General features: G+C 33.4%; 1 protein-coding gene across 2 annotated transcripts in view; it reads left to right on the forward strand.

The window, feature by feature from the left end:
- LOC125063882 (protein qui-1) overlaps positions 1-23,452 on the forward strand; it is a 103,779-nt gene that overhangs the window by 74,776 nt on the left and 5,551 nt on the right. For both annotated transcript variants that reach the window (XM_047670561.1, XM_047670562.1), the window contains exons 15-23: positions 1,151-1,329; positions 14,573-14,696; positions 16,330-16,441; positions 16,571-16,849; positions 18,411-18,582; positions 18,698-18,816; positions 18,888-19,148; positions 19,528-19,698; positions 22,037-22,231. In XM_047670561.1, the coding sequence (XP_047526517.1) occupies positions 1,151-1,329; positions 14,573-14,696; positions 16,330-16,441; positions 16,571-16,849; positions 18,411-18,582; positions 18,698-18,816; positions 18,888-19,148; positions 19,528-19,698; positions 22,037-22,231 (1,612 nt within the window). The remainder of the gene's footprint in view (positions 1-1,150; positions 1,330-14,572; positions 14,697-16,329; positions 16,442-16,570; positions 16,850-18,410; positions 18,583-18,697; positions 18,817-18,887; positions 19,149-19,527; positions 19,699-22,036; positions 22,232-23,452) is intronic.

Below are 23,452 nucleotides of genomic sequence, written 5' to 3' on the forward strand. Positions count from 1 at the left end.
TATATACCTACTTAAATTTATATCAGTAGATACATATTCTTGTAATTCGATGGGCGTAAAAGTAACTATTGAGTTTTAGTCCAGACTTTTTCTTCAGGGATTTTTTTCCTGTAGTGGTAAGCTTAACTCTTCTAAGTTTCAACCATCATCGACTTCATGGCCATCTAATGTACATTAATGAAACTACGCCTAAAACCTTACCACGTGACAAAAAATACAAAGTTTCAAAAAACAAATGAAGTTTACAAGCGATGTGTTCTACAATATATTGCATATAAAATAAAGATAAATTCTTATAAAACCTGTAAATCTGCTCACCTCACTCACATTAAGTAACGACCTGTCACACATCCATTAGGGGCTTGTCGATGTAGATTGGAACTGCAATTAACCCGCTAATCGCTTTGTTTATCTCTCTCATTAACTTTCTCGACCTCATCGACGGCACAAGGTGAGGATCGTTTAAGTAAATTGCTTTGATCGTTATATGGACGTTTATAGGGTCTCGACGTATATCGAGGATAGGAATCAATGGGATGTGTGTTTTTGTTGGCCCTTTAATCCGTAATTGGATAAACAGGTTTCTTCTGTTGTAATACCAGCATATTCCGTTATTATTGTCAAAACAAATGCCTATCAATTTGTGTGTTATATATTATTTAGAAATATAATAATAAATTCACAACGCATCTCCACGTATACAATTTCCAATAAATAATTCATCGCCATTCGCTTTCGCTTGCCTTATTCAATGTGTTATGGGTGAGAAATTTTTCTCTCATTCATCACTTATATTACAACACGTACTAACTTACATATTGACTTCTCTCCGGTCGCTATAATACAGTTTCCATACTCGACATTTACAATTTCCAATATAAGGCTATATTTTATAAGGATTCGGAGAATCAAACAAAAGAATATATATACAAATTATGACCCCCTGAAATTTTAGCAAGGATGCTAGCGAATTTCCTCGTTGAATCGCATTCTCTAGGCGAACAATGAACCAGTCCTTTTGTTACCACAAATGTTTGCCGTTTGCAGTTAAAACGCTTGGACGTTAGAGTAATAATGCAAGAACTTTCCATGAAATAAATTAAAGTTTTTATAAATTACACGTCTGATATCGAACTTCTTTTCTTAACAGGCTACATCCACCAATAGCATCAACGGTTCGAGTAGTATCAGTGGGTGGTTCAACTCCGGGAGCTGGAGTCCGGTTACTACAACTTGCACCATCAGGGCAGCACTTGGTACTGGCACCATCTGCTGGTGACCCGCAGCTATGGCACGTGATGTCTAATTCGAAAGTGCATACTTTCAAAGGTAAGTTCAGATAAACATTGATTCTGTAATTTATATCGCAAAGATTTTTTATCCCGTGGTTTTTAAGATTTCTGTTTTTCTCTCAATTAAAATTAAGCCATACATTCAACCCAATCCTCGGAAAGGATTAAAGTACGATCGAATCGAATGTTCCCATTTTACATTAGAGATTATGTAATTTCATTTAGGGATTTATTTATCATTCATTTAAATAAACAAGTATACGTTTTCATATTGACGCGGTAGTTAGTTAATAACTCAATATAATTATATGTATAATTTTTATTATATTATTTTACTATTTAAAATATCGACAGTCGTTATTTAATATGTTTTAATACAATAACGCGATCCTATTATAATTATTATCAGAGTATTTACCTTTGATTCAAATTCAAATACGTTATTCTATGTAGATGCATTTTAATGGTTATTCAATCAAAATGAACTACCGGCTCGTAAATAAATATCTTGAGAACATCCGTCGAAATAAATTCAATGGTATTATTTATTTCAACAATAATTGTTGTATACCATTTATTATTGGAAAGGCGATATCGTGTTTCATTCCCATCGTGTGCTTTGCTCTGAGAGTGGATTTTATAATAATATTTATCAAACAAACATTCCTTAACATTTTTAGATTACTATAATGTTTTATAGACTCGCATACGACTTAACGCCTACAATTTTACGCAAACTTCTGTTTATTCATATCAGCTTTAATATTATTTAGCTTGTTCTTGAATTATGCTTTGAAGTTTATATTTTCATATTGATACTTATTTATCTCATCACGGCTACATAACTGAGCCAATAGTAATTTTATTATATGTTAAAGTAGTCTGGGACCTAGATAAGGCATTAGAAATATAAATGAAGAACGTTAAATCTTTTACCTTTCAACGCGCGCCTAGTCTCAGCAAACACCGAGATCTATCACAGTTATAATAAAAACCATTTTATTTTACGGTTTGAGTATTTATATGTTTATTTCACCTTACAGTTGTGAACCTTAACAAACTGTTTACAATTTAACGCATTATTTTTCAGTAGATTAAACTATCGAAATTATATACGCTCTATAATAAGTTGAATCACCGTTTAGAATCTTTCAACAGTTTACAATCTCGCGGGATAGATAATAATCTAACGATGTTAACAGTTTTTTAGTCGATGTAACAAAACACAAACCTTCCTTCCTAACAACCCTAAGCCTTGTTCTAGATTCTGACGCACGCAACTTCTTTGTGAGCGCACTATATTAACAGCTGCTCTCTCATCCTACCGTATATTTAATTAACAAACGTAAATCCGTTGTCTCAAGGCGTTATACGGGGTAAATACGAGTACATGTAATGGCTTTATTTGAGTTACACTGATTTCTTGTTACCCTGTAATTGTTAACGGATAAATTTGTTATATGATATTCGCTTTATTTTGTTATGCTTTCTATCACAATATATTTTTTTATTTAAGTCGCAATAAAAAGTCAAAGGAAATCATTGGCTTATTTTTACAGAATACGTAATTTTTTTTTTTAACGTAATCGCATTAAGCGTAATTTGCGCTAATAAATCATGCGGGACGAAACGATGCACTCAACGGACTTGTGAAATTTTGCTTCGCAAATTTTTACAAGCAGAAATCTCAAACCTGTGCCTGTGTGTGTCAAGGTATGAGATTTCCGCTCGGCATGTTTATCGGTAACGCCCAATCGAGCAAGGTCAACGACGTATATGACGTTAAAACTTGCATTAAATTAACTTGAAAAATTTGTTTCATGTGTTGTGGATAGGTATATTAACATTCGAGTAAATTATACGTCTGATAGCTTATTAATTTTTTTTCCGATGTTTAAACTATACACCGGATATAATTGACACCAACATTATTTATAGGTTTATTTATTTTTAGACCGGATTAGTAACAAAAAACTGCCTTATAAAAATAAAATAAATACACTAGTCTGCACGATGTTTGATAATAATGTATTATGTGATGATTGCATGATACGAAGTCACTTTTTCTATTCAACTTATACGATAGATTTGACAGAACTGTAAAAGTGTACTCGCGTACATTTATTTAATTGATAAAAGAATTGATAGCATCAGTTTAATCCACGAAGACGCTCCCTACTATTTTTCGCCAGAGCGAGAGATTGCGGGAAGCTCAATTCAAGCGTGAGTCGCAAGTCAACGACGGCTCAGTGTACATGAGTAGTTTAATTCACGTTGTCGTAGATAATGAGTCAACGGGAAAGTTGCTCTAATTATTAGTTTTCGTTCTATAATAATAATTATTATTTTTAATTATCTTATATCGTTAAATGATAAACATAAACATAATTTTTTCAAAAATGCAGAATAAGCCTTGGATAATAACACTTACAATAACTCTTGTCCGAAAAAAACCAAGTCCACATCCAGGACATTAGAAATGCAATTCTTATAAGATATTTTCATACTTTTATTTAAAAATGAATATTATTAGTAAATATTAATACAAAATATTGTTCTTTGAAAAAATATCATCGTTATTTGAAATTGCGAATATGTAGAGCATATTTCCAGTTGAATATAAATCCCTTCTGTCATCTAATTTAGTGTACCTGTGCCCACAAATGCACTCTAGGCGTAGCAATGGAACCTACACTCTAGCAGCTAATATTGCACAATCGCACTGTAGCGATTTTGAAATAGAGTGAGGAGCGTCATCGTCCAATATGAATACATGTGAATCTTTAATAACAATAATTGAATTATAATGAATACAAGTTTTACTTTAAGAATATATTATACAAATTATATCAGTATTATTAGTTATTTTTATTTCACTTACATTTTATCAGCAGACAGAAGGACGGATTGACGTGTTTCTGAAACATATTATGTAGTTAAAACATCTAATAAAATAGTTTTTTTAATAATATAGATACATAATTTTCTTAATTAAACTAAAGAGTAATTCCTATACAAAGCTAAATAAACAAAGGAAAAATTAACAAGTAATACGCATATACTTAACGCGAAAGCAAGGACGTACGCTCGTACATCCGACGTACATTTAATTAAGAAACTAGATCCCCTATTTATATTACGCAGTGACTTTGTCCGTGTTATAGAAAAACTTATAGGTCATGTCTACAACAACAATATGTAGGTATACTTGAACCTTATAAACTACTCGTATTCAAAAATTAGACGTATTTGTCCATTAAACCAGACATGTGATTGGCACGTATAATGTAAATGGCACGTATTTTGGCGCAACTAGGGTTCATTTCTGTCGCGTGAACTGAGTTGGGCGCACTTTTATACTATAGTACTCAATAGCTTTTTAAAGCAGCTGCATTAATAGATTCGATAAAAACATAAAATAATTATGGAATTTTAATACATCTTTTGGGAAAATTAATCTTACTAACATTTGAATATACCATAAATACATTTTATTTATGAATACAACAAAAACCCGTAATAGATAGAATTGGTAAATAATATAATACTTCGAATCAAATATGTGACCGCGACCGTATGAGAAGAGTAGGTCAGATAGCAATCACTTTGCGCAAAAACAGTAATCCATCAAATATAACTAACAGCATTTAACAGAACAAATAAAATAAAATATAACGCTTGTAAGAGAAACTTACAACAACATTTTAGGCAAATGAAGGTTTTAAATACCATCTGAGATATTTATGATAAAATTAATTTTGTTCAACGCTTCTTGTACGTATTTGACATTTTACAAGATTAATTTAAATTTCAAATTACATACCTCACTGCGAGACATCTATGTATACACTATACTGTATTGCCAGTTTCGATGGAATCAACATACCCAACCAGCGATAAGAAAGACTTGACGTTGATAAGGAAACGTCTAGTGAAATGTTTTCTCAAATGTCGTGATTAAAGTGGTTTTACATAAATGTATTTTAATTTCCTCAGACACCGTATACTAACATTTCAATGAATATTTGTCTATCCATAAATCGTCTATATATACTAGATCAATTATCCCTACGGTCCATTTTTATCCATATACATACGATGAAGCAAATACATCTATTTAAAAACATAACCAAATAAACCTTTCAGCTTTAATAAGCTTTAGTTTTTTAGCAAAAAAACCAACTTCAATAGCATAAAAATTATTATAACAGCAATAAGTTCTAAATCTGTTTTAGTAATTGATACATTAGGGTCGGTAAAACTAACTTCGGATCTACATGTAAATCGCTCCGATTAAAATTACAATTTTGACCCAAACTCAGGCGATTTACGTCATGGATGGATTGTATTCTTTATAATGTTTAAAATGAAACTCACGATTTTCCAATTATTTTCTGCATAACGGAAAAGTCGTTTCAGACACCTGGGGGATTGAATCCATATCTAAACTCACTCGATGAATATATTTAAATGTATTATACAGACATCAATGTTTATAAATCTTTTTATTAGTTCTTGGTTGGATAAAATGCTACGTGTACCGATGACGAGGTGTAGGAAATGTCTATGAAATAAATTAACTTGGACTTTTACGAAATTTTTAGAGCCCACTGCTGCACTTAGATTTTTGCCGCCACGTTAAAAGTGTGTTTAATTTAGTTAATGTTTGTGTCCGTCCAAAGTGTGCTGGTAGATGCATATGTAACAGATTTTAGTCCATAAAACACAATCCGTTGGATGTTTTACTGCATCACCGAATACGTTATGAAACTTTTTGCCAACTATGTTATCAATTCTTGAATTGAAAACTCAGTTGAAACACATGAATACTCGGTGTAGTGCCCACCCGGATTCAAACTCGTAGTCTTCGGTTAAAATTCATGTATTTTAACCACTGGACTATTTCGTTATTAATAAGGATTTGCTAAATCCAGTATTACAATCTTAATAGATTCCTTGAAAATGTTAATGCTATTAATTTTAAGCTCCCGATAATAATTGCGTCAAATTGTTCTGGGCGGCGAGTGTACGATATTAAATTTAATTGATCAATACCAAACTCTCATTAATATTGCTTTCGGTACTTTGTTTATTTGGCAGGTTTTAAACTACATTTTGTAAACTAATTAATAATTTGAGTAACTCGTTATTTACAAGAATTTATGCGTTAAGTGGATTTTGTTATCTTTTAAAGCTGTCGTAGCTATAGCTATATCGTATACATAAAATATATATTATTCATTAATATATACTAACAGAAAATCTAAAAGATATCGTACTGATATATAATAGATATATAAATGTGTGTGAGTATAAATCTATCTCGTGTTAACACACAATATGTGCAAATCTTTAGCGTCAAATTCTATGGATCTCAAACAGAAATACGTCTTTATCTATACTATTATTAATAATTAATAGTATTATTACAAAAGCGATAGTAGCACTGACTGTCTGTTGCTCAATCACTATGAAGCAAGCTTGAACTCTAAGGTAGGACGTAGACTACTTTTTATGCCGATTACCTGACGAGCAACTCCTAAAAGGCGAGAAAAGCCGCGAGCGACAACCAGTATTTAATATAAATAAATAATAATAGCATAATTATGGGAATTGCTGTTCGCCCAGTAACCGAAAATCAATCATCATTATTATTGTAAATTTGAGGAAAACATGCATATGTAATTGCTTATTACTATAATTGAAAAATATTATATTAACGAATATTATTTGATTTGTACTGTTACATTAAAATTATATTTATAATTTTAACTTTTTAATAATTATCTAAGACCTCAAAAAAGTGTCAATCCGCTTGGTTCCGTGCCGTTAACCCATTTCCTACTTCCAATATATTAGTGTTGCTAACTCAACACTTCGATTTGGCATTTTCTTAAAATTTAAATAATAAAATAAATTACATTTATTTTAAGGGTTTAGTGAAATAATTATTATAATTAGATTTTATTATCTATTCGTTTGCTGTATTATCCTGTGATGTCCAAACAGGATATCATTTTGCATCGTTTCAGATTTTTGACCCATTGAAAAGATTATCGGTGAAATCGTCATTTATAGTAAGCAGGATTTTGAACCTCCAGGAGGAGATTTTTTTTATACCGTACCTATTAGGACTAGAAATTTAAAGCTGAAATATTTAGCGTGGACGGCTGCAGTTTCCCGGTTGTGTGGGTCCAGATACTTGCTGATGCTACTCCAAGGATGGAATGCCGGTTCCAAATATTTGTATCCCATCAAAAACATAAATGTAAAAATGAGAGCCAAGTTAAATATTATGATATATACCTTGGTTGTTGTCTTCAACGACAAAAGAAGTGAGATCTAAATTTGTGCCAAGTTAAATAGTCCTTTCTAAAATTTATTTATAACTACATAAAATATCATTTCATCTTATAACTTGGGATAATATATTGTTGCCTAAGGTCTGACTTGGCTCGACACTCGTCGAGCACGTCCAAATGGTTTCAAATTCCGTGCTGCAGCAGATCTCATCCGCAGAGATCGTAGTTCTTGGCGATTTTAATGTCCACCATGCCGAATGGCTTAGATCACGCACTACCGATCATGCGGGTAGATCTGTTCTCGACTTCGCTTTAGCATATGATTTGACACAACTGAAAACCAGATGTGGAGGATCATACACCTTCCCTGTTGGACCTTCTGCTGACTTCCCATCCACTTCTTTCGAAGCTTCCTTCCTATGGGCTTCCCGGGAAATTATGGAATTGGATTACCAGCTTTTTGGCAGATCGGAGCATCAAGGTCGTTGTCGACGGTGCATGCTGCGACCAAAAATTCGTCAATGCTGGTGTTCCACAAGACTGCGTTCTATCACCCACTCTGTTTCTTCTGCATATCAATGACTTGTTGCAAATCAGGAACATTCACTGCAGACGCATTCACGACAGTACCGTTGACACCTCATACACCGACCGCGCCAATATTTCTCATGAAAACGTCGAAGAAAACCGGAAAAAACTTGTGTCTGAAATCGAGTATTCGTTAAACAAAGTCTCGAACAGGAGCCGGCTAAACCTAGTCCATTTCAACCCCAAAAAGACGCAAGTTTGCGCGTTAACCGCCAAAAAAACACCATTCGTCGTATCTCCACGATTTGAGAACATTCCGATAGCCGCCACAGCTAGTATCGGAATACTTAGCGTTGATATTGGAAGGCAAAGCCAAATTGGCTTCGAATTATCGACGATCAAGCCCTTTCTGATCTGCTCGATCCTTTGGCTCTGCGTAGAGATGTTGGATCACTCTGCATCTTCTACCGAATATTCCACGGGGTATGTTCCGAGGAATTGTTTGGATTAATCTCGGCAGCTGAATTTCACCTTCGGACATCTCGTCAAAATTCTAAATTTCACCCGTACCACTTAGATGTCCTAAAATCCACAACAGCACGATTTTTAAGGCATTTTTTGCCTCGCACAACCACTCTGTGGAACCAGCTTTCGCCGGCGGTTTTTCCAAACCGATACGACTTGGGAACCTTCAAGAAAAGAGCGTACTTATTCCTTAAAGGCCGGCAACACACCTGCAAACCCCTTGGTGTTGCAGATGTCCATGGGCGGTGGTAATCACTTTCCATCAGATGAGCCTCCCGCTCGTTTGCCCCCTATAACATAAAAAAAAAATGTTAGGACTATTTATGTGAAGTATGGAATTTTAATAATGAAGTAACTCGCCAAGAAATAGAGATAATTTTATGAAAAAAATCAGATTGTGCTATTCTCCAAATAAATGAAATAAAAGCAGGCGAATCATTGTGACGATAACAGTTCTTATAACATATTTCATTCTCGAAAAAGTACATTCAAATAAAAATAAATTATGCATGGAACGTTGCGTGCAGCATGCATATCATTTCCATTCCACATTTTAATTTCAACAAAATAGGTATATTGCAATTTGAATCGCAGTCGACTCACGTTTCAAGCCAGTATTCCAATATCAGAGAAACGTCGTCGAGAATTATCCTTTACGACGGGCGATCACAAAATGGTAATTTAATAAGATTGTCCCTGCCGTATTATAAATTGTTTTTATTCTTATTGCATCTTCATTTATTTTTTTTATTTACCGTCCCGTTTTATTTTTTAAACAATGAGATATAAACATTCGAAAAACCATTGATTCGCGCTTATGCCTCTCTTATTTGCGTATGTGTGCGTTTATTTATGTCGTATGGGTATAACAATGATGTCGATTTATTTTCAACGACAATCTGTAACAAAAACTAACTCCAAACTATGTATCTAAATGTGTTTTGTATTATGCCTTATTATTACTAAGCCTTAATAAAAGTTTAATTGGTATTTATTGATTATGATTGCAATGAAAATGAACATAACGGTATCAATTTATTTCTGTTTCTTGCAATTTTTTATGATTTTCATATTTGTCGTTAAAACTACATTTTTATTGTAATATTGTAACTTTAAGAATCTTAAGAGAGATTTGGGATAGGAGAGCTTTTAAACTTTTTTTATATCTCAATGCGTGGTTAGCGTAAAAGCCGACTAAGGGAATTTCGTAACGAGCATCCATCAATCGATCACGTAAGTGCCTTCGTCTGATCCACGCCGTGTGATGGCGAGGAATCACAAAATGTAAAATCTCCCAAGTAAAAGTATTCCTAAGAGGATTGACGTCAGCCAAGCAATAGGCTGTAAAATACTGTTAAATTTGTTTTCCATCCATACTATTTTTTAATATTATAACTGCCTGTCTGTCTGTCTCGCTTTCACGCCAAAACTACTTGACCAATTTAAATGAAATTTGGTACACAAATAGTCTAGAGCCTTTTTTTTTTTTGTTTAACGAGGAGGAAATGCATTTACGCATGCCGCCCGGTCGGGGGACCGGGACGGGTATGTGGGACTCAACCGGGAACTAATGCCCCGTGCCAGGGTACGCTAGTGCTAATGCCCTGTCCTACCCACTAAAACCATCCTCGGGTTTCCACCATGCCGCCGAGTGGTGAGGCCACGGGATCGCCAAGGGCATGCAACCGCGACCCCACCAGCGGCAGCCACCCTAAGGCGGCTGAATATTCATGGAAAGCGCGCCTAGTGCGCGCCTTCCCCCTCATCCTCCACGTAAGAATGTAGCGAACTCCCCCGAGTTCGCCACTGGAGGCTGGGCGTCAACGAAGCTGACGCCCTGCGGCGGATAAGATGGTAGGCTCCGCCGCTGACCGCCGGTGTAAAACACCTGGGAGGCTCGAGTAGCGAGCCCTCCCACTCCCTTCTAGCCAACGAGGCCACTCACATGGTCCGCCCTGACGCCGATTAGGGACGTACCAGGAGCAGCCCCGCGGCATCCCTCCCGCCAGTCTTAGCCGTGGCCGACGAGCAAGCTCAAGCCGGCCCCGTTGCCCAGGGTACACCACGAGGAGGTGACTGACATGTACCCCAAATAGTCTAGAGCCTGAGAAAGGACATAGGCTACTTTATATTTGGAAAAAAGGGCTGTAAAGGGTTGAAAAGGGGGATGAAAGGTTGTAAGTTGTTGAAAGTATTGTTATTTTTAGAACTAGAAGCATAAAACTTATATGTACACTTATAAACTAACATATCATGACACCCACTAAGGAGCGAATTTTGGAAATTCTACCCCTAAAGGGGTGAAATAGGGGTTGAACGGTTGTATGGATGGCCGTTATTTTTTAAGTTAGAAACATGAAACTTTATTTTTGGGATACTGATTAAAAAGGAGTAGATACTAATTTAAATGTTTCTGCATATTCTACCCCTACGGGGGTGAAATAAGGGTTGAAAGTGTGTATAAAAATCTGTCATTTTTGAAGTTAGAAGCATGAAATTTTATTTTTGGGCTACCGATTAAAAAAAAAAATAAATGAGTTGATTCGCATTTAACCGCTTTTGGATATTTTACGCCTAAGGAGAGAAATTGGGTGGACATTTCGTATATAGGATAGTTTGGAAGTCCGTCATTTTTTAAGTTAGAAACTAGAAATTTTATTTTTAGGATACCGATTAAAAAGGAGTTGATACCTATTTAAGCGATTCTGGATGTTTTACGCCTAAGGAGGGAAATAGAGGTGACATTTCGTATATAGGATAGTCTAGAAGACCGTTATTTTTGAAGTTAGAAGCAGGAAACTTTATTTTTGGGCTACCGATAAAAAATGAGTTGATTCGAATTTAAGCGTTTCTGGATATTCTACCCTAAGGGCTACAAAGTGTGGTTGTGGCTGTGGTTTACAAAGAGGTCTTACATTAACGTAATATTTTAAGTTAATTTGTTAATATATTCATATTCTACGCGAGCGAGGCCGCGGGTAACAGCTAGTATATATATATATATAGCTTTTTATTCATTAAAAGAAAATTTCATATATATATTTTTCCGCTTCTCTTTTCGATGTCAAATTTAATAGCTACATATATTAATAAGATACAATACGAAACAAAATCATATTCTTCATTTCAACAGATGAAGTTAATTCCATATAACATTTCGCTATCATAGTGATTACATGGGTTTACAAGACTTAGGCAAGTCGGTACGCCCAACAAAGCAAATTTAATTTAGCTCCTTTGTTGATCGGAGACCTAAGCTTCCTAATAGAGAAAATACCGTCTAGAATATTCTATTGTTGAAATTTATCAATTTCAGACTATAATGTATGTATGAATATATAATATGACTGTTTAGCAGCAATTCCTAGTCAAATGAAAAGCTAATCTCACATATAATTTTTCGCCATTTGTTGTTGGTGAGACAATGGTTCGGAAATTACACGACTGATTCTTGTTTTGTTTAGTTTTTTTTTTCTTTATATAAAGCTAAAATTGAAATAGTAAATTTATATTGCAAAGAAGGATATCACATCTAAGGGAGCACAACTTTACAACAAATTACCGTCTACTACACACTTTCACAACATATTTTAGAAAATAATTGATATACTAACGATGTAACACACTATCTTACTATCGTTAATTGAGTTCTAAATAATCTGGCGACTATTTTTTGTATTTTAACTTTTGTATGTATGTTCTCATGTAAGTGACTATGTCTTTTTGAAAATAAATTCTTTAAACCTATATTGTATTGAGAATTAAACATAGTGTTTAGTTGAAGAGACAAAATCTGTCAGAAATCTATTTTATACTCAATTGTCTTATAAAGAACGGTAAGCTATAATAGACGATCATTTATGAATTTATTATTTACATCTATAAAACTAAAATATATTTATAAATCTGAGAGCTAAATATATATACATATATGTAGACACAATATATGATATATATAAAGCTCTATTGAGTAAAATCTGAAAGATGAGCAAACGTAGACAAATATTGAGTCTTCAATATATAACTTCAGAGATTACGAGTACCCTTATTCTAAACCTTATCGATATATTTCAGAGCAATATTGCATAATCCCGATCGCTATTATAATTCCATGCTATATTAGGGTTAGCGTTCACGGAGCAGCACAACATGTCCTACGATACTTTACAGACAAGCAGGCGAAACTAAAAATTTGTTCAGTCAGGAAAACTATTAGACCAGTCTATTTTCCCGCAGTTTAAATACAATAAAGCTTACCAGATTGATCCAATTCTTTGAATATTTTATCTCAAGCGTTTAGTTTGATATATTTACCGTTATAAATTTGGTTATACGCCAAAGTTCAAGGTGTTCGCTGATCGTAAAGATACACGCAAAAAGGAATTACCTCTTTGTGCTATTATGAAAACTATTTCATAAAATTCATCAATTAATGAAGCACATAAAGGTTTGCACTTGGTGACAATTTAAATCTGAATAGGTGTATCGCAATAATTATATACTGACATACATCATCGTACACTACAGATATAAAGCACATAACACCTTAGTTCCCAAGAAAGGGATTTCTTACAGTTGCAATGTATGGGCGATGATGAGGGCTAACCATCAGGTAGCCATTTTCCAATCTAGCTATATATTTTTAATTAATATGTATTCATGTAATATTATATATAACATCAAAATACAGTGACGTTCATGTTCATTCGTCGTGTTATTCAAATTAACTTTAGCGAAGTGAATCTGTGAATTCATTCAGTTTCAATGAACTCACTACCCTTATTTCTTAACATACTCAGATTAGTATGTTCAAACAAAAAAAAAACACAAACAAATTTGAATTTTATAATATTAGTATAGATACCCGCCCGATGTGTGCCCGCGACTTCGTGCGCGTTTGAATTTAACAAAAAACTTATTGTTCAGTTCGCAAATTTTACTTTAACTTATTATTTTGTATCAGGCAACTTTTGTGATATAACGTCCTTGGTGGGAGGCACCCGACGTGACGGCTGAGTGGTGGCATGCGCGAGGCTTGCGGGCAATATTTCGACATATTTTATTTTATATATCATTCTAAAATAAAATAAAGCCTAAGCAACTCCTTATGAAAGTCTCATCAAAATCGGTCCAGCCGTTGCAGAGATTAGCCGGAACAAACAGACAGACAAAATTGTAAAAAATGTTATTTTGGTATCTGTACCGTGTATTCATAGATATGCATTTAGTAAAAAGCGGTTATTTTGCTATTACAAGCAGACACTCCAATTTTATTATATGTATATAGAGTATAGAAGATAGATAGGATCATTGCCATATGAAAATGACCATAAATGAGATGTGAAAAAGGGTTAAAATGTTGCAACAAATATGATAATGATGATGACTATAGTGGTCATGGTGATGGTAATAATAATTATATCATTACTTTACTAGTTGAAAATATGAGTGTCAATAAAGTGAGACATTAAAATGCAAACTACATCTATCGTATTCCTGATATACTCTCAGCATATATTAAAAATACCTTCGACACAGGAGTTTACATCGATATATGAAAGGCACTTTAATATTTGCTAGCAACTAGAGCAATCAAATATGCTTCGATATCTTCTCAACTACTCTGAATATTAAATTCAAAGACCCAAGTTTTAAATATATATTTTTTGTTTATATTATGTCTTTAAACATTGAAGAAATATAGTGCTGACTTACATGGTGTATTTAGAAAAGTAACATTTAGTGCTATGGCTACTACCATTTTAATAATTATAACAATTATTAAAAGCCTAAGACTAAGGGCGTTACGTAACCATTAGTATGCAAGCACAACTCGCACTAGGTTAGATGTTATAATAAATATCATCCTATGAAACTATGATACAAGCTTTTATTTACTATACGTTAAAAGGATGTCATTTCCAGGTCACTCCGGGCGGATATTATGTATGTGCGTCACGCGCGAATCTCAGTATCTACTAACCGGATCTGAAGACACGAGCGTCGTTGTGTGGGATCTCCACACTTTGGCTGTCAAGACGAAAATCTTGTAAGTATGTTACGAACTTAGTTCGGATTAAGTCTTAATCTTTCAAAGATAAAAAAAATTTAAAATGATTCATAAATATTTTCGAAAGTTCGAAACCTATATTTTACTAAAATCGTTAAAGTTGTTAAAATACGTGACTATAAAAATCTACTTATTCAATCTGTCTGATAAAAGTTATCTCGTGGAATTCTTCTCGGTACTAATTAGCTCCGCGTGAGATCTGGTATATCGTATTATAATTGCGCAGTTAGAATCCACAGTTTAATAGGTTAATGTGTTTATTCGCGAAACTTTGGTTTGAAATTTAATGTGCTGTTTGTTTGTTACGTAAATATAAAGTACAAGTAAATATATTAGCGATTACCTTTAATGGGTAATTCTCGGTGACGATGGAAAACATTGAGAGGTACTCGCCTGTTTTTAATGAAATAGAAATATGATAAGAAGAAAAACACCTCTGAGTGCGCGATGAATTATTAAACACGAACTTGGCCTAGACTGCATTGATTTTGAACGCGCGATTTTTGGTTATAATTCATGTGCTCTGGCTACATGGTTACCTCAACTTAACATATACTATTTTATATTACATATTACACAATCCTATACTATTTTCTACCATCCAAAAATAAAGATAAACAAAGTGATACATATATATTTCATCCAATTCTATCTTTATATTCCATAAAACTTTTGTTATTTTTATGGGTTATGTGAAAATATATGGAGGATTTATAACAAATATAGTATCAAAAGGCGAACCTCCGGCCAGAACCCTTATAAAAAGCAATTCGCATGATTTTATTCAAGTTAACCCTCAAGGTAAATATAATCTTTCATGCATTAATGCTCTGATTTATTTGAAAATCATTTTCAAAAGATTTATATATTCCAAAAGGTAAATTCAATATCATCTATAGATATTGAATTTACCTTTTGGAATCTATTGAAAGTTTGAAATTAAGATGAATTTATAATTAGGTATTAAGAGCTTTATGAAGCTATCTTACTCGTCAGTACAAGTCAACAGTTAAACCATCGCTAAAGTTGTATGTACATCTAGAATTTATTACGAAAGTTGATCAATAAAAGCGGACTTTCAGCAGCTGCAAACGGAGTTACTACTTACCTTTTCTCACTTTGTTTTTAACCGACTGTTCGAGAACAAGGATTATGTATTTAGAGTGTACACTTAGATTATTTTGTATGCTAAGTAATCGTCTCTATAAATTGTGAAATATGAAGTCTCGTTAGTTTCACATTATTTATGGGATTGCCAAACTAACACGTCGGTTGTAAGCCACACCGGATTCCTAACGTCGGAGACGACTTTGTCTCTTTTCAGGTTTTAATGTCGTTAGATCTTTGTTAAATAATATATTGTTTAATAAATGTGCAGAGCCGTCATTTGTATTTATAATTCATGCTCGGCGGTGAAGGAAAACTTTGTGAGGAAACCTACTCGCAGTGGATATCTCCCACATGTATCCACCAACCCGCATTGGAGCACCGTGGTAAAATGTCCAAACTTTATCCTCAAAAGTAGAGGAAGGCTAAATAACAGTAACAGGCTGTTATTTTACTTTTACTCAAAAACATGAATGAATTAAATATGTTTTTTATCTTAAATTAGAGAGCACATCGCACCCGTGCTTTGTGTGGCAGCTATCGTCAATCGGTCCCTGGTTATCAGCGGCGGTGAAGATTCAGCCGTAATCGTGACGTCATTAGTCGACGGGGCCTTGGTAAGATTAATTTTAATGATTAATATTTTAATATGTCGACGTACTTCCAGCGAAAATAAATATATAATTATCATAAAAATATCTCCGAGTTCATAATATGAAATTTATACTTGAATTTTACATTAATAGCTAACGAAACTTGATCACCATCGAGGACCGGTAACAGCTGTTAAAGTAATCCAAGATGGCGATATCTTGGTCACGTGTTCACAAGATGGCACCGTATGCACGTGGAATGTGGACAACTTCACCCTACTCAGCACTGTCTCAGCTGGCGTTCCGATACACGCAATGGAAGTTACGGAAGATAATGTATTCCTGATTACACTTCAAGGCGAAAATGAACTCCATATACGAACGTTTATAACAGGAACACATTTACATGTGCTGAAGAGACATAAGGCTAAAGTAAGACAATAAAACTTTTATTTAGCTATAAAACTATATCGTAGAAAACATTATAGTTAATAAGAGAATCGACACCATTATAAAAATGGAAAATTTTAAAAAAGGTATACACCATTTGCCAATTTCAAAATAAAAAAGTATATATTAAAATAATTTTAGAAACGTTTTGCTGCATTGCAGATTTGCGAGAGAAATTAAAAGTAGCGAATTAATTAAAAAAAGGAGACCAGTACTAGAAGTTTGTTAAAATTAAAATCATCGCAAAAATATTTTGATAAAATAAAAATTTCTGAAAAAAAAACGACTAGAATTAATTTAGTAATACAGTCATTCCCGTAATCGTATTTTCTACCAGATAAGAATACCTACTACTGAAGAATTATTTTCCATTTCCAATTATGTACTTCTTGTACAATACATAGTACATACTTAGAATATCAAGTAACATTTCGAACTAACATAACTTTTATCTTACACTTGCAAAAGTTTATTCGACGTTGGAATCACTAATACTAAGAGAAAAAACATTTCTATCTCGAACGTACTTCTTTAGTTACTCCAAAGCGCTTTGCAGACGATCTTGTTGTGAGAATTACATATAAATTACAACAAACAATAACAACATCGTTAGAAATTTCTCTACCACCCCTGACTCAAATCGCATTCAAACAATTCACTCTCAAACCATGAATCGTTAAATTTATTAAAATATCTCTCTCGTTTTTAGCATTGCTTATTTTTTTTCGAAAATAAAAACAGGAGTGAATATAATAAAACATTCATTTTATGCGACTTAAAAAATATATATTACACTAAACAAACAATTAATCGTGGAATTGAAACTCGTGGAACTGAAAACGTAAAATGATGATATTTTTAACAAGACGAATTTCGTTATAATGAGCAGCGGTAACCCAAAATGTTCGATCTCGCCTCTTGGAGCGTTATTATCGTGGATCACTAAATTGTTTTAGCTCTTTCTTATACTTGGTAAGGGAAACAAATTACTGTCGTTTTCTAGTAAGTGCCATTACACCGTTCACATTCTTATCACGTTAAGGGATGTAGGGATAGGTTCTCTCACAAACGGTTATTGATTGCACTAGCTTAAAATTTCAAAGTCTAGAAGTACGAAATAAATAAATGAATGATTGTAATTTATTTGTTTCAAAGACAAATTGTGCAAATATGCTGAATATATTGATGGACACATTTGTGTGATGGAGTAGCCGCCATCTTGCAGCGTTACCCAATCATTCAAGCTGGTAATGTTCAATCTCGCTGAAATATATTCTGTAATTTGGTACGAATCTCAATTCAGAAAGTTAATGTTGCTTGTTTGCCAAACTTTTCAAACATCATCGGTACGTGAATTTCGCGTCTATCTTAATCTGCTCAGAACTTCGGTAAATTTGCACATTAAGAGATCTTAACTTGAGCGTCACATGAATAATTAATCGGGTTTCAAAGTTGTCTATGTTTATTTAAATTACTAAATGTATACGAAAAATGATTTTAATGAATAGTCATATTTTTATTTCATAACACTTGCACTTAAAAGGTGAAATGTTTCTGCGTGGGGCACGATTCCTCAAGAGCTGCTGTTGGTTGCGCTGATCAACGAATATACGTGTACAGCTTGCATAGCGCACAGCTGCTTCGAACATTAGCAGCTGCTCATGATTTATCTGCTCTCGCTATTGCTGACAAAGATCATTTCCTACTAGCTGCTGGTAAGTAAAAATAATATAATTCTAATTTATATATATTATTTCAACATTAACTAAAGTAAATTTTTTGAACTGTATATCTGACGGGGCTTTGTACATAATTGTTTTATTATTTCAGGTGGCAATAGAGTCACTATATATTCATTCCACACGGAAGATAACTTGACTAACTTTAGACCTACCAAGCAGTTGAAAAGACGGCAAACTAAATCAACGACGAATATCACCATGTTACAGGTATATCATCAAGAAAACAATTGCTTAATAAATTTTATCTATCGAGTATAAAATTACGTTTTGGTTACCAGGCGGAACAAAGTGAACTGATCCCAATCAGCTGTTTAGAAGTTTCTCGCGACGGACAACTCGCAGCCAGTGGCTGTGCTCGAGGATTAGTAAGAGTCTGGCAACTTTCCACACATCGTCTTCAAACCACGCTTAGCGGACATATGGGTCACATCACGTGCGTCACATTCAGTCCCAATAACCTCCTGGTATTGAGTGGCTCTGAGGATAGGACAGTGGTCGTGTGGCAATTAGCAGATAACTCTCCATCTTTAACGTATAAGGTAAGTTACTTCATATGAGAGACCATGGTCCTATTATAATAGGACCATGGTCGCATTCTCTTATTTGACATTAATATTGTATAGATCTGTTCACACACAAAGAACTCCACGTTAAATGTTTTCAAGACGTCCGATGTGCGTGAGACGACTCAGAGTAAAGACAGCAAAAATAAAATACATATTAGATTATATTTGTTTATTTGATTAAAACAATAATATAACGTGGTGGGCCGAGTCTTTGTTAGTGAATAAATCTATAGCCCATTATTTATTTTACGACAGTGTAGCTGACGGTTAGTTGCTTGTCAAATGGCCGTTACTCACATCTTAAATTTGTTCACATATATTACTAGTTAGTTTAAGTTAATATAATGCCCAGGGTCACCAATCTGCTCTGCAAATATTATTGATGATGTCTGACGGTCGACGAGCGCTATCAGGTGACCGTGCACGACGCGTACACGTATGGATCGTGGACTCTGGCATCGTCCTGCATTCCGTGACCTGCCCTTCTACTAGCATTGACGTTACGTTAAATATGAAGTATGCGGTAAGTATTAGCCTATTGAAGTATATGTCAGTCTCTGTTCCTTCATCATCTTATGTCACTTCGTCGTTGATCTAGTAGCTAGATGATACAGCAGTTTAACTAGCAATTAACAACCTGTAAATTTCCCGCTAAGACTCCTTTTGAGGTTTGGAGCATATTTCACCACGCAGCTCTAATGCAGGTTGGTGGATTTTTGCCAAAATTGGCCGCTGTGGCTGAAATCGTTAACGAGGAAATTATCATATGTCACAAAAAGGTCTACGATTACCATTAATTAAGCGACATTACATTACATTATTAAAAAATATACCATACCTGTATGAAATCTTGGCTCACCACTTAATTCCATATAATTCGAAAATATGATAATTCGACGAAAAACGTACAACTGGGGAAATACTGGCACGTTGTAACACTCACTTTGTAACACGTATTATATGCTAATTTTACAGATCAGACGCGTTGTTAATAAAGCAGGGTTTTGAATCAAATCAAATATATTTATTATTAATACATCAAATTACATACATCAAAGAGGCCCTGTACCTCTAAACTAGGAAAACCCCGTATCTTAGGGGCCAGTGACCAGTTAAATAGGTTATCTTTTATATTAAAATTTAAATGATCTACATATAAGGCTAAAAAGGTTTTATAGGCCTATTTGTGTTATTGATATGCTCAGATTCCAAACCTATTGTATTAAATATAGTTCTACAAAATTACAAAATAATTATCATTTTACAAATATACTAATTAGGATTGTTTCGTCCGAATGGGGAATTTGATGCGTCGGTATAGTGTCCTAAAATTTTTGGGGTGGCATCCAATTGAATTTGAATACCGACTAATTTTTCTACTTTCACACTGTAAAAATAATTTTCATTCAATTCGTAAAACACAATCAAATATTCAAAGAAACGTTCTTTCGTCAATTTCGAAATCACGTAAACGCCGAGAAATTAGTCGTTAGATTATTGCCCATTGTCTTATATTTGTGTCTTCTATAAAAGATTTTGCATTTAGACTAACGTCGACTTAAATAAATTTATTTTATCTTTCTGGTCTATTGTTAATTAAAACATAAATTTAAATTACGCTTTATTTTGTTGCAAAATTTTTGTTTCAAGGGGCGCCACTCTTGAATTTCGCCCAAGGCGGCGAATTTTCTTGGACCGACGTTGGCTTCCACAGATAAGAAAAGGGTCGGTTTATTTATCATTAAATTTTTGGCTTTAATTCGGAATTGAGAATTGTATTTAAACACGGGTAATACTGCTATTATTCTGATAACTTCACTAATATAATATATTCAATTTTAATGATTTTACATAAATATTATCTACTTATTGCGTTAGCTCACTTCAAAGAATAAATATAGGTTCTGAATTCAGGTGATTTGCGAATATTATATTTGAAAAAAATCCATTAATTTAGATGGAATGAGAATATAAGCTATGTAAGAATACGGTGATCAATCAAATAAAAAAAATGTATTGTTAAATGGATTTGCAGAGACAATAAATAAAATTAGTTGTAGAAACAAGTCAAGGAAAACTAGATGTATCTGTAAGATATATTTATTTAGTATTATAAACTTTAAAAATAAATGTAACCTTTTTTAAGTAACACAAATAGATAACACAAATCTATTTTATGCGGGCAAATATCAACTTTACTAAGCACCGATAAGTATAATTATATTTGAGTTTGATACATTTATGAGTCACTACGAATTTGGCTTTTTTTTAATTAAAAATGTTTATTATTTAAAGTTAACGTGATAAATGAAGATTTTTCCTTAGTAAAATGGTAACAGAAAGATAAGTACTTCAGGGGTTTAATCTCTCTCGATTAAAAAGGGATTAAAAAAGGTATTACAAAGCACTATTGTAAAGAACAATTGACATAAAAGGACATCTATTGATCTTAACTGTATATTAAATTCTCTTTAAATTAAAAAAGTAGATTGAAAATCTCACTGTTAACTCTTCGTTTAATTACCTTTATTTTTTTATTATCACTTTTTACCCTTGCGATAAAACTTTTGCAACAATCTTCGCAAGGAATTGCGACGAAATAATTTATTAATTTTAGCTTTGTGACTTAAATGCGTACCTTTTTGGTAGACCGGTATAGGCTAGGCGATTTAAATGTGTTTGCTAGAGACATTTAAAAATGAAAATGAATACAATTTGAGGAAATCTTCATGTGTTGAATAAATATTTACCACAAGTGTATTAACCGACTATGAAGAGCATGATAAGCTCAAAACCTTCTGCTGGTGAAGGCCAGTAGTTATATGCGTCTATTTGAAATTGAAAATATTCTTTTGTTATAGATATTATCTGATGGTGACAACTCAGTACGTATTTGGGCACTGGCCGAAGGGGACAGTGGGGATGAGAAGCGTTCCGTGTCCCACGCGGAGCGAGTAACGTGCTTCGCTCTGACAGCCGACTCCAAACATGTCGTAACTGGCTCCATGGATATGTCGCTTAAAGTTTGGCAGCTCGATGGCGGGAAACTGTCACAAGTAAGACATTAATTAATTAATTAAGTATCTAATAGATAATTTATCTAGTAAATAAATTAACAATCGATCAAATATTTTAAAAAGGAACGGTAGGGTTCGAACAATTAATAAACTTCTCAAATTAAAGCATACATATAATATTTAAAAATGTTATTCAAAAAGTTTTATAAATATTTGTACAAAATTATACATAGTTTGAAAAAGTCGGGACCGTCATTTAGTATACCAAATGTTGAATATTTATCCTTAATGTACTTCAACATTTCACTTAAATAGAGTATTTAATCTTACTAACTTCACGTCCGAAAAATTAATGTTATCCGCGTAGATAAAAATAATCTTGTATTCCTAGGGCAAATAATAATAATAAAACATACTATTTTTTAATTCATGTCGTTTTTGAAAAGATTTAAAATTTAAAAAAGATATAAAGCTAAAGCGTACAGTAGAAGTACGTTTTTACTTAGCCTTGCCCCAGCTTTTGCGGTAGGGCTTTGTGCAAGCTTTTCTGGGTAGATACCTCCAAACAGCGATACTTAGTCTTGTTGTATTTCAGTTGGAAAGGTGAGTAAGCCAATATAACTACAGGCACAAAGGACATAATATCTTAGTTCCCAAGGTTGGCGGCACATTGACCATGTAAGGAATGGTGAATATTTCTTAAAACTCAAATCTCTATGAGAGGTGGCAGTGGAGACCCGTCTGCCCCTAGTATCAATAAAATTAATATAATTTCCAGCTTGTATTTTAATTTCAATTGATTTTCACAAAATATTTAATCGGGTGTAGCAAAATTACAAAATTACTTAAAACTTATATAAACTATTAACACATTTATTTTATTCAGCGAACTTTGCAAAAATCATCGATATTATAATCAGACAATTAAGTAGGAAATATGTCATCGAACTATAAATGTCTATATGTCTATGTGTATAAATGTAAATAATATAAATGTAAAATGGCAAAAGCAACGGGATTTATTTTTACCTAAATAGAGCCCTATCAACGATTTAATTGGCCACTTTATCATATGTGGTTAAAATCCATAAATTCGTTTAAGCATAACTGTTTACAAAAAAAACTTTCCCATTCATGAAAAAAGTAACATGTTTTAATATGATTTGTAAACAACGAATGAATAATATGAGCATTTCCTAAATTATTTAGCTATTAGAAAAAATCATTAAAATATACCTATTTTAATTATAATGCTTTTTT

The sequence above is a fragment of the Vanessa atalanta genome, chromosome 5, assembly GCF_905147765.1.
Source record: "Vanessa atalanta chromosome 5, ilVanAtal1.2, whole genome shotgun sequence".
Classification (NCBI taxonomy): Eukaryota; Metazoa; Arthropoda; class Insecta; order Lepidoptera; family Nymphalidae; genus Vanessa; species Vanessa atalanta.